This window comes from Pygoscelis adeliae, unplaced genomic scaffold, assembly GCF_000699105.1.
Source record: "Pygoscelis adeliae isolate BGI_AS28 unplaced genomic scaffold, ASM69910v1 Scaffold19, whole genome shotgun sequence".
Lineage (NCBI taxonomy): Eukaryota > Metazoa > Chordata > Aves > Sphenisciformes > Spheniscidae > Pygoscelis > Pygoscelis adeliae.
The window spans coordinates 574,253-587,713 of record NW_008825533.1 but is presented as its reverse complement, the minus strand read 5'-3'; the positions used below and the strand labels follow the sequence as shown (position 1 = coordinate 587,713).

Sequence of the window (13,461 nt, the reverse complement as noted above, 5' to 3'; positions counted from 1 at the left end):
TACCTGAGTGAGAGCTGCAGCATGTGAAAAAATTGTTTTCAGTAGTCTTGCATTCATTATATTTAATTTTACTTGGTTTCTGTTACTGTGGTCCTCAGGATCATCTGCTTTCTTCTGAAAGATACTGTCATTGTCAGTATTTGTAATGCATCAGAAGTTGATGGCATTTCAGCCAATTTCTGTAGTAGGCTTCTGCTTCTGGGAGCAAAGACATTGATGAAACCCTCACGGCTGACCTTAGAGATAGTCCACTGCTGGGGAGTTTTGAATAGCTGAAGTTCAGTAAAAATAGTGGTCTTTTTTTTTCCCAGGGACATCAACTTTTACTAGTTATCCATTATTTTGCTTTCTTTCTCTCGAACTGAAGCAACATTTCCCCAGATTAATTGCATTACCTGGTACCCTACTATGGCTAATAGGACAGGGAGGTTGGACATACAGTTTCTTGAGTTGTGCTGGGTTGTCTCATCCTGAAAGGATGCCACCCAGGTAACTGATACAGATCAGAAGTGTGTCCTTCATTCTTTTCTCACTTTTTGCACCGGGTGTGTACACAGAGAAAGGACTAACATTATTCCATACTGACTGTAAACTTTTACTAAAAGAGACACGGGGAAGGAAGTGAGATGATACATCGTTGGTTATGCTTTAAAATATTGCTGTTACACTCTATATATACTATGAAAAAAGTTCTTAGATTAACTTCAGCTCAAAACTAACTGAATAATTGTCTATTTTAATTTAAGGGTCAGGAGACATGGACAGTATTTCCAAAGTGAGTATCTAATCAAATATTTAGAGTTTTTAGAATATTTCATTCTAAACCTATTTTCTTTGTCTCTGTGATGAAGCTTTTTATTATGTATCTGCTTGTCAACTCTTTGGAGGCTATGCAGACAGAATTAATTGAAAATGAAAAAACAACATAATCAATAGGAAGTATAAGTAGCCTTATTTCCTACTGCATAATAATATGTATTAATGAATGTGATTAATATCCAGTTCATAATCTGATTGATCATGTTATAATCTTCCATACTGTTAAGACAAATGAATATAGTTCTAATAATTCTAGTTAAATGTAAATTTGGGAAAATGGCATTAGGATGTTACTTTTATGCACTGCATGATTGCTTTTGTCACCTCTGTAAGGCAATGTTAGTATCTTAATCATTAGTGTAAGTTCCTAAAAGCTAGATTAAGAAGTAGTTTCAGAAGAAGCACTGTTTTGATATCATAACCATTAAATAGTACACTGGAAATGAATGTGAGCTTAACCCGCAGGGATTTTGCATCTACAAAAATAATATTGTGCTTGAATGTGTCACTTCTTCCATAAAAATAAAACTACTACATATGTGGTCATCATGAATTTAGGAATTAATGAGCTTATTTGGTATTGGTAAAGTGGCATAAATCTGTCCCCAGCAAAACACTATGTTTTGTACTCAGCATCTTCAGATGTAACTGACTGAAACTAATAAATACACCACTACAACAATCTCCCTGCACTTTCATGCTTTTGATCTATAAATACAGAAATTGATGAAGAGATTGTTTCAGTTGAAATTTTATAACTCACTCATTTGTAGCAAAATTCTTAACAATCTTCCAAGAAAGGAGTATGGGTTCATTTTGAGCATTTCAACTGCCGGTGTATTTTGGTTGCCCCAGGACCGAGTGCTGTGGTGCTGTTGCTAGATCTCTCCCAGTGCAGACTCTGCCACTTGAAATCTGTCTAAGGCTGATCTGCACGTGCTCCAGTCACTCTAGGGACCTTGCTGTAGATCTATGCTCAGGAGTTATGATGAGATGCCAACTTGTAGGGAACAAAATGCTCACTTGAATTCCCATGGGTGAACACAGAAGTTTGTCATGTGAATTTGTTGAGAATACACTTCCAGGTGTCCGAAAGGCAGGAACCATTCTTCACTTAGTGACACGTTTTTGTATATCGAAAGAGGACGAGGAGGACCTTGTGTGGTTCCCCAGTTTGTGGTCTTCTGGTGGTGTGGTATGGGAGAGGGGTGGCCTGTAAAGTGTGCTTAGCGTATATCTTGCCTGGAGAGAAGGACCTCAGCAATGTGTCCGAGGCCATTGCTGCTCCTGTGAGGCAGCAGCATCTATGGCAATCCTATATTTCTGTACATGTTTAAGACCTATAACATTTTCAGACTCTGCAAAGAGTAAAAGATGGTTTGAAATGACCATGTTGCCTTAGTTGCACTGTGCTTAGATGTGGAGTGATGGATTCAATAAAAGCCTCCAATGAGATAATAAGTGTTCAACACTTTTTAAATCAATGTCCATATTTTTTCTTCAGTATTTTTACTGCAAACTTGCAGCATTTTTTAAGGAAGAAACCCAAAGCATTTCCATTAGCTTGCCTTACGATTATTTTTAAAAGCCTGTATTCAACCTACTGGTATTAAGTATCAGTATATGTGCTAATACAAGTATCAGGAGCTCTGAAAACTTGGATCAAAAAAGTTACCTGGAAGTCTTGTAATTTGTTAACCGTAATAAGTAACTCGTGGGAATCACATCTGATGCATGTCTTTTTCAAATAACTAAAAGAAAAATGCTGTTTCCTTTGGAAGTAACAGAGTTGTTCTGTTACACCATTATGTATAATACCTTTTAAATACCTTTTTCTGAGCAGCACTGCCCAATGTGCAGCCTTCATTGACAGTAGTAAAAGTGTGTGGGTAGCATTTGTAATTTTGGGTAGGAAATAGCATATAATGCTTTTGAAACTTGATGGAATGGAATGGAAGAGTTCTGCTTGCAAGGAATAGTAGATTTCAGGGGTTGATGCATGAAAATTATTAGGTGGCCAGCTTCCAATTTTGTACAGAGTTACAAGGATTGTTCTTGTAAGGCAACAGTCTCCCTGCATACATCACTAGCTGGTCTTGCAGCTGGCTTTTTCACAAGTAGATTTCTGGTGACAGAAACTGTTCACTGAAGTTAACACAGTTTGGCGTGTGTGATGCTCAAGTCCAGGCATAGGACTTCAGTGGAGTAAAATGCATATTAGAGGAGCTGATTATCAATTCCCAGGAGATGCAGAAAATTAATCCAGTCTTGGTAGAATCAGTACAACTCACAGAATTCAGAGCTACATTTTCTAGAGAAGGTTTTAATTGAATTGGCTGAATAGCAAAACATGAAGTTTTTATGATGGGCGAAGTAAATGAACTGAAATGATGCATATTAAATAAACATTAATAACCAGTGTTTCTTGCAGTGCCCATGGAATTTGTGCAGGCATCAAAGACATCCTTGCTTTGGAAAAACTCAGCTGGTGCTACAATGCTAGACCCCATACTGGCCATAAAAGCAGCCCAGGGGAGTTGCTATAAAAGCGTTTATGTCAGGAATTTGAACCTTTGGGGCTGGTGTACTGTAGTGATTGCAGCATTTCAGAGCTTTGCGCTACACAGAGCACGAAGATAAAATAGGGGTAAACCCCCAGGAACAAAAAAAATGTGGGAGCTTCATATAAAATAAATGTGACAAGGCCTTAGTGGGTTTTAAACTTTATATTCATAGATTGTAAGGCCAGAAGGGACTGATACGACTGTGTAGTATGACCCCCTGCATAACACAGGCAACAGGACTTCCCTGAATTAATTCCTGCTTAACGTACAATAGCTGTGGTTGAATTAAAGCAATAGTTTTCAACCTTTTTAAAGGTCCGGATCCCTAAATATTTGCAATACTAACTTCACTGAATAGCAAACTTGTCAGATGTTAATTAACTAGTTAGGCTTTTAGTTGTCTTTGATGGCTGTGTTGTCCAGTGATTGCTGGAGATCTGGGGATCACAGTTTCAGAAGCAGTGAACTAGACTGAAGAAAGCAAAAGGGCAAAGGCAGGGGTCTTGACCTTGAAATGCAATGTAAGTTGCATTTCAGGTGCTAATAAAAAACAGTTATGCTTGTCCCTTATGTAAATAATTTCATATTTTTATATATTAGATATATAATTAATTTTATATTTCATCTATAACTGAAAATAAATACACTGAGCTGAACCCATAAACATTCTTGGCCATTCAGACTGAGAACGGTGATCTTCCCTCAGGAGAATATGGTGAAAACAGCAGCTTTTCATTAACCATACAAAACATACTGCAGAGCGCACAGTATGTACAGCCATCAGGCATGCCACTCTGCTAATGTAGTAGCAAAAAGTAACTGATTTAAGTTTTGGAATTTGGTGAAGCTGGGAACAACACTTTTTGTTCTCTTTGGAGGTGAAGTAAATCCTGTGGAACAGTGGAGTATGTTGCAGTATTTAAATTATGGACAGTGGTCACCATGGGACTTCATGATTACAAAGGGGAGCATGCGGAAGTACGGTATGAAGGGGAAGCAGAAGTCATAGCTATCCCATCCCATTTTCTGTTCAGTCATTATTCCACTATACATCTTTAAAGTGCCAGGGTAGGATAGATAGCCTTTGTAGTTGTGAGGAAAGTGCCAAGAAATTAAGGGGACTTTCTCTTTTTTTAATGTCTGCTATTTTTCATTCAGAGTTTTGACTTCTTGCAGATTTAGTTATACTAAATAAAGAATGCATGCAAGTATTTTCAAAGTGTAAAATACCTTGGTTTTTTAAAGAAAAAATCTCTGTGCTAACAGACGTACTGTGTCAGGATTGCAATTGAGAATAACATAAGAAAAAGAGAACAAATTCACTTAGGATTCTTACAGCTGTTATGATTTGGTCACTTTGATCAAGAGCACTAGTTGGGGTTGCATTTTATTAGCTTGCCCATTGACTGCACTAGGTTTGTGTTAAATTTATTGTGATACACCATATTTGCATTTGTATAAGTAAAATCTCAACAGCAATATTGCATCCAATTTTTCTGGATAAAAAAAAAAGTCAAGGGAAGAACTGTGATAGATGTAAATGTTTCATAATGAAGTTCATTACTTCACTCCCTCCTTTCCCTGACTGCTCCTTTTCCATCACAAATCCGCTGTAAGTAGGAGTCCTAACAGTGATAGAAAGAGAATTGCCCATGCTCCAGGCATTGTAGGGTACCACAAATCAACTTTGTAAAAACACCTAACTAATTGTAGTGTCTGCAATAATCATGTATTAGCTATTGACTCAGAATAATTTCTGTGACAGTTACCTCATTTCAGCCTTTCTTTAAGTAACTGAATCTTGAAGGCATTTTCTGAACATTGCAGAGGTGGTTGTGCACTTCTGTAAAAAAAAAGGAATTTATCTTCCGAAGCCTTTGTATTGTTATTTTTTATTCGCATTTCAGTTACACCTAGACACTGAAAAAGTAGATTAAAACGCTGTTGCATTATGCTCTGTGCAAGCAAATAGCAAAAGTACAGCTCCTCCTGGAAGTGTTTGTGAGCCCAGTCCAGTGGCCAGCTGTTACTCAGGAGTCGTCTGTCTAAAACTCTTGCTAACTCTTTTACCTATAAACACTGTGTATTAGCTGTGCTCAGTGAAGTGGTTTAGCACATGAACCACACTTGTGAACTGCATGTGAAACTGTATTTCAGTGAACCATGAACTCTATGAACAACGACTCAGGCCCTGGCCTTTGCAAAGGTCTGTGTAGACCGGATCCGTCCATATGACTACCTTTAAGTACGTATTCATAAGTCACATACTTCAAGGCACACGCTCATGGATTTCACTGAATTTGTCCACATGATTTAATGGAGTGACAGAGCTACTCGTATACCTGCTGCAGCCATTTATAGCTTTTCCGAACTTCAGTAGGAGAAGATGCTGGCTATAACCTGAAAACAAGAATTACAGGTAAATAATTCTTGCCTCAGGGAAGAAAACATTACTTTACAGGCTAAAATTAGTGATTGAATCATGCAGAACCCCACAGAGGCTTATTTTTCATCTTTGGAAATCTCAGTGTGTTGCACAGTGCATCTTTGTGCACTACAGTATCGTGTAAAGCATGCCTTTGGCACACTTGGTGAAGCTGGGAAATGAACTGAAATCTTCAACGCTTAATCTGTATTTTTAAATCTCATTTAACAGAACTCTCCCAGTAATATGAGCATGAGTAATCAGCCTGGCACTCCCAGGGATGACAGTGAGATGGGTGGAAACTTCCTAAACCCTTTTCAGAGTGAGAGCGTAAGTATTTCTTTACCTAGGTTTTTTTTTTACTTTGTGAACCTTGATCTCTGGCATTTTGCTTAAAAAAAGAAAAACAACAGCAAGAACAAACAGTTTTATAGTGTACTTGTAATGCAGTACTGTGCTTTACGTGTTTTTTACTAGCTTCTACAATTATAGTATTGATTTGACAAAAAATTGTGGGAAATGCTGCTAGAAGTTGAGCTGAAACTGGAAAATGTGGGAGGTGTAGATTTACTGCAGAAACTCTTTTTCTAGATTAAGAGGTCAGGTGTCAATGAAAGTTAGATCTATCAAGCAGTAATAATTACGCCTCATGTGTTCAGTAATGCACAATGGGCATTTGTGAGGCAATATCCGAGCAGCCTAAATGCACATAGTTGACAGATCCTTACATCTGAGTGTTTCAATGTGTGGTTGCCCAACGTTTGACTCCTAAACAATGTGTTTCTCAGGGAATGTCTTTTAGAACAGGATTCACACTGAAGGATATAATTAAAGCACCAGTAGATCTCATGCTGCAAAGATGCAGTGTGCTATTAGAGCCAGAAAAAACAAAGGTTCCCTCTAGTGTTCGTTCTGGGACAGATGATGCTTTTTTAAAATGGAGAATGCTGGAGGCAGCAAAACGTGGTGTAAAACACATTACAAAGCACGACTACAGTATTTTCATACTCATGTGCCTGAAGCTGGGTTTCTAAATCCACATTTAGGTTCCTAAATAGGAGTGGCCTGATTTTTGAGAAGTGCTGAGTGACTTCAACACTTCTATTCTTATTGGAAATCACTGCTGCCAGAAGTGAGTGCAACTTCATTAACTATGCCAGTGGTGAACTTCAGCTCAGAAATTATCACAAGTAAACAGTTTCTGTTAGATCACAAAACAGTCAAATTGCATGGCAGATTTCATGGGAATCAGATTTTGGGTTTTTTGGGGTTTGCTTCTTTAACTAGTGAAAAGGAAGAGTTTCTGCATGTTAGTTGTTGGTATCTTCATAAAGAGGGCACATGTTCAGATTGTGTGGAGTATTGGAGAAAATTGGTTTGTACAACCCAAAAGGCTGATGTTTCAATATCTGCCAAAAAAACAGTAACCACAGAACCTCCATTCAATGTGATCCTTGGTCGTGGTAGTCCTTGACTTTCAATTTGGTATGTGTTGCTTGTACGGAGGGCAGGCAGTCTGATCAGCAGAAAGTCATGAAAAGTACATCAGCTGTACTCAGAATCAGTTTTCTCAGATGCTTACTGGATTCTAGGTGCTCCTAGATGTCATTTTCCTACCTGGAAGAACCTGGGACCCAGTTCTCTCAAGGTTTTACGTGAGATGTATGCCTACAAGACATGCATTATACATGCCACATACATTCTAGTCTACTTCTAGGTATCAGTTCCTCTCTAACACAAGTCACATTGTAGTCTTTGGGAACTGTCTTGCTTTCTGATTCATATTTTGTTACTTGACTACTTAGAGTAGGCATTATTATGAAATCCATTCTCAGGCAAATTTGCTGTTCAGTTCACCAGGAGTTTTGCTTCGGGGTGGGGAACAGTGCTTGGCTAATAATAAGTTAAAAACCCCAAACACCTTTAGATCATCTTTAGATTCCTTGTCCGAAGTGATTACCCAGGTACCTTGGCTCAGATACAGGAAGTCACTTGAACAGATGCTTTGCTTTAAGCATGTGAGTTGGTCTCTGACATTGGCTGAAGGTGAGCATGTTCTTACTAGCTTTGCTGGCCAACCGTGGGTGTGCTCAGCACATGATGGGACAGACAAACCATCAGAGACATGACATGGGACAAAACAGATTTTACCCAAGTAGTCCATTCTATGCAGTTTACATGACAGGGAAGACCCATCCAAAATAATTTTTCTAATATGCTTAGACACTTCGAAATGACCGGCTTGAAACTCTAGCTTTGGCAGGTTTTTTATTGCATCAGTTTTTGCAAAAGCAAATTTGTCTTTCTGTTTCTTTTATCATTTTCATAACGCTAATACTTCTTGCATTTGAACATTTTCCTCTACTTAGAAGATTTTAGGCCAAATTAAGTATTTCTGCAGTCCACAATTTCCAATTTAAAAACAAATTAAGCATATAGATGTGCACTTCTGCTAGGCATTGTGGTGTCCCATTGATTATTGTAATGAAGTACTGCTAACTTGAGGGCAACTATAGCTTGTATAAGGGCTGCAGTTCAGTTTGTGTTACAATAATAATGTAATGTGGTGATTTAATTTTTGGTTCACATAAAGGAGAATGACCACTGATCCTTGATTCAGCTTGCCTACTGAAATCAATACTACAACATAATACAGACCAAAAAGCCTAGTTTAATTCCAGTCAGACATATCTTCACTCCTTTTTTTCCATAAAGTAATAAAAAGCTCTCCAAAATATTTATGTGGTTCAGCTAACCATGAATGCGGCAGGTCTACTTGAGACTAGCCATCTGCCTAGCTAAACCCCCCCAGTAGCCAGCACTGACCAGGAAAGGGTCTGGAAAGCATCAACGAAGTATTGGTTCATCACACCACCCAGGTAATGCCGAAACAGTTTTCAAGGGAGTTGGCTTTATCAGTAACAGTTGTATCTTTACATAATGGGAGAAGCATAACAGAAGTTATGATACCACAAGTTGAACTACAGCCTTAGCACAGGCTACAGTACAAATTTAGGAGGAAATTCAAAGGGCATGTCGACATTTGAACTCATTGCTGTGGTCCAGAAGTGGTTTTAGTCACCTGTGGGGGAAAAATGGTTGTTAAAATGTGGATTCCTCTTTTTTCAGTACTCCCCTAGCATGACAATGAGTGTGTGATCCGTTAACAAGTCTCGCCATGAAGACCACAGTGAGTTGGCCCTCTTCAGAGAGCTACTGCAGAAGAAAATTATTCGTCCCAGTGTACAGTTTAACAAAAGGATCTCAGACACAATCAGACCCACCATTTTTGTTCTACCATCTCCCCCGTTTTGTCAAGACAGTGGGTCCCAAACATGATTGAGACAACTGTAAAGAGTGGCGTAACAGAACTGCCCAAGATGGAACTGCAAACAATTATCTGTGTATGTACATGTGTGGGTTAATGTATATGTATGTGTGTGTGATATAGAAATACACACATACATATATGGACCCACAGGACATTGTAAAATATTATCACATGACATCTTAAGTAGAAATGAGAAGTTAGGGACTTTTATTCCTTCTTTTTTTTTTTCACGTTTACATTTTAATTATTAAAATTTGCTTTCCCTCTCCCCTCCTGAACTGTTTTATGTTGCATATATCACTGCTTTATAAGTTATTTTTTAAGGTGAACTCAAATGATAAATTCTTCTGATTTTGTAAATGTCTGCCATTATGGATAGGAATAAAATTGCTTATAAGAGCTTTCATTAACTTGTGTTTGATACCAGTTACCCTGTGAATCACAAACTGTACTGTCTCAAGAAATAGAAGAAAGCTCATCTTAATTTTTTGGAGAAATTTAATAATTTTCACCTAGTTTGGTGATTTTTTTTTTTATACTTTGCCTTTAAAAAAAGAAGCACTGAAGGTTATTTTTCTTCTTTAATTGAAGCCTAATATCTGCAATATCTATTTTAAATGGAAGCCTGAATTTGATACAAGCTTCTCAGTTTATATAGAGTACTATAAGGTTACTGTAAGTGAGCTCCAATTGCTATAGAATCTAGCAATAAAGTGTCAGGGCTTCTCTGCCCTTGGAAATGAGTTTTCTGTTTAGCATGATCTTCCGTAGGGGTGGTAGGTAGTGGAAATACAGTAGAGTCCTTATCACCGAAACCTTTTCTAACAATTTACTATTATGTTTCCCATTTTCAGTGTTCTCTACCGAATCGTAACAATCCATGGTCCTAATTATAAACAGTATTTCCCAAGCCCCTTCAGAAAATCAGGCCACCCTGCTACTTGGGTGTGTATTTTTCACCATGTCTACCAGAACGAATTCCCCCAAAACTTTCCAGTAAGAAGTCTTTTTTTTTTTTTTGAGCCAAAATGATGGAGTAAACTTGTTCTGACTACTAGCCTTGTGAGGGTCTTACCTTTTGGAAGAGGAACAAAAGTCTGGGCCATTTTATAAGGAGGTCAGCCTATTAGACATGAAAGCTGGGGACAGAATGGAGAAAAGGCATATGGTCTTAACGGAAATGCTTCTGGAAGCAATCCCATGTCTCTTCAGGCAAGGCTGTAAAGCCAAGATTATGGTACATTTAGTTCCTAATGACTTCCAGCTCCCCCAAGAAAACAAAATTTTTCAGTTGTGTAGTGATCAAAGGTTAATGATCAGCAATGCGGACACAAAGTGGCTGAAAATTCATGCCACAGACAAAAAGCAAAGTCCCCTCCTTGGACTTTGCATATAGAAGAGCCACTTACATAGGAGGAGCAGTTGTGAGATGTGGTTACGTCCACAAAGTCTTGCCAGGAGATTTCTTTCATGAACTTGTGGTAAAGAAGTGCATGTAACGGGCTCAGTGTGATGGTAGCTGCACATAATGGGATGTGTAAGGAATACTACAATCTCCTAACTCACTTCTGTTTACATATATTATATATATATATACACATACACACACATATATATACATATATAATATATGAAAATAAAAAGGTGTAACACTTCTTACTCTTGTTAGGGCTATTCAAAGATGAAAGTCTTGGAGGCTTAAAATTATGTTAAAATATCAAAGATTTTAGTAGCATTACTTTTTAGTAGTAATAACTACTTCGATTCATTGCAAACATAAACTAGATAGTCATTATATGGTTTTGTGGACTTTATTCACAGTGATTATGAAGGTTACATTAGCTTGCTTATCTTTGGAAAACACTTTGTTGCTGTCTCAAAAGATACTAGAAGCCCCTACTATTGATTTGAGTTACAAAACCACAAAATCAGATCTGATTTCCTAAGACCCTTGTCACTAATACTACTGGTTTCAGTGGCTATGTCCCCAGTGCACCCCAGCTTCTCCCATAAGCACTACAGAGTCCAGGCGTCCTTGCAGCCTGAGTTTGACATCTGTGTTATCCTTGTTAGTCCTTCTAAGAAGGACTTTAGGACTCTTTTCTGCCCAGTTTCAGTCAGACGATGTCACTGCTACTGAACTAAAGTAGATGGATATGTCTGGACTATGCATCAAGTGCCATGCACCAGGTAAGTGTGCCCTCGAGTGAGCTCCTAAACTGTTGAGTGCATCTGGGGTCTGTTGTGTATCTCCAGGGGAACCCCCTGTACTGTCCCACGCCAAGCTGGGGCTCCTGCAGGCAAGCAGTGTGTCCACTGAGCGCACGGCAACTGGCCATGGTGGCATCACTGAGGGCTCCCTTACAAAACAGAGTATGTGCCACCACTGGAGCGTCTTACTCTGGCAAAATTAAGCAGAATCGGGGCTTAGAATTAATCAGAGACTCTTTTTTTTTTTCTTTCTTTCTGAATTTGGCATTATCTGCAATAGTTTAGCTTATAGGCACCTGTTAAGGATGAAAGTCTGGCCATTAAATTAAACCTGTGCAAAGAAACCTCTTAAATGGAACTGCCAACACATATTGAATATCATTATCAAAATATGTTATCCTAGTGTATATGCAAGAGCATAACATCCTTTGAGGCACATAATTTTTCTCCTGTAGTTCTTTCGAACTCCCTTCTATACAATTTTTCTTACTGCCAGCATATCTTTGTTTTCCTTTCCATTTCTTTTCCAAAACATTTATATCATTAAACATGGTTGCATTGATCCTGCAGCATTAATCTCGGTAAATACATTCCTGGCTTCAAAATGAACAGGATCAGGCCCTGCTTCTCGTAGCCTGTCATTCTGTGCCCTGATATTGCAAGTTACTAGGTATGTCCAGCACTTCTCATACATACGTAGCCCCACAGGCTGGTGGAATAAAAGATGGGCAAGCTTGCAGAATTTTAGATGTGGAAGATTTGCTTGAGTACTCACTGCATATCTTATTGTTAGAATTTTAATCAGATATAAGGAAACCTAATCATCTTGCTTTCTGTAGGGAATGCTTACATCCCTATGCTTACGTACATGAGTAAAGTTACTTACACATGCATTGGTAAGATCAGGTGATAACAACCATACATAGGTTCTGCAGCTGAACCGTTAGAAAACAATCTTATGTGCTAAATACTCAACTTCAAAATTACAAGTATCCCTCTGGGCTTTTTTTTTAAATATGCATAGAGCTTTTTGCTTGTTCATTTGTTTTCTTTCTCTTGCTTATAAACCCTTGTAGGATTTTCACCATATCTAGAGTATTAATGGAAAGAAAGACTGTTCCCAAGCACTGACTTTTTACTCCCGCTTGTGTTTCTAATGCACTAGATAGCAGTGTGTAATGTAACTGCTGTTTATATCTGTCCTTATGCAACAGCATCATTGATAATGTCAGAACTTGTCGAGCTCAGAGAGGAATTGTGTTTTAAGTGGTACAGGATAGGTTTTCCACACTGGGTTTTTAGATAGATTTGTATCTTTAATATAGAAATAAATAGATCGTGGTTCTGTAAATGTGTCTTTCAGGCAAAGTTAAAGTAAGGCTTTTTAAAAACAGAAGTGATGAAATATTGGAAGCAGAAATAGGACGTAATAGATCTCTCATACTGTGAGAACTCTGGCAAATATTCTGGCCTTGTAGAAATCAGCTGAAATTGGGATTCACTTGTGAATTTCACAGTGAAACCAGTATTTTACCTGCTGCATAAACCTATGAAAAGGAGTATTCGTACCCAGATTTTATCTCCATGTCCAAATCTTGTATAGGCAAGAACAGGGTTTAGGGCAAGGAGGAAGCTGTATGAATCACATGTAAAGCATGTGGCCTGACATGTGCATTAAAAAAACACCTGGGTATTTGCATGTATGGGTTGCATTATTTGCTTAATGGCCTGAGCATGAGGAAGAACTGCAGTTGCACTCCCTGTTCCCCCCCTTCCACCGCAGAGTGAGTTTGGTGCATGTAAAAAACATGGCAATAACCTTGAGTTGAGTCTTTGACACACCGTATGCTGCCCAGTGACATAAACGTGCCTCAGCTTGACTTGGAGGCACCTCAGAGTGACAGTCCCCAGACCAGAGGGTCGCCCATCAGCGGAGGCTATGTGGCAGAGGCCACATTTGCCATCTTTTATTTGGAAGCCTTCTGGCTGCAGAGCCCAGACGACCAATGGGTCACATATTCAGAGATGGTAACAACTTTCAGACTTACCAGCTGGCTCCCCTTAGTACAGGATTAAATGCCCCATGTCCCAAGACATCCAGCTCTTGCTTT

General features: G+C 38.6%; 1 protein-coding gene across 1 annotated transcript in view; it reads left to right on the top strand.

The window, feature by feature from the left end:
* Window positions 1-9,544, top strand: part of SSBP2 (single-stranded DNA binding protein 2) — a 152,725-nt gene extending 143,181 nt beyond the window's left edge. The window contains exons 16-18 of the mRNA XM_009331787.1: window positions 747-775; window positions 6,040-6,138; window positions 8,938-9,544. Of these exons, the coding sequence (XP_009330062.1) occupies window positions 747-775; window positions 6,040-6,138; window positions 8,938-8,967 (158 nt within the window). The 3' untranslated portion in view covers window positions 8,968-9,544. The remainder of the gene's footprint in view (window positions 1-746; window positions 776-6,039; window positions 6,139-8,937) is intronic.
* Window positions 9,545-13,461: the final 3,917 nt, after the last annotated feature.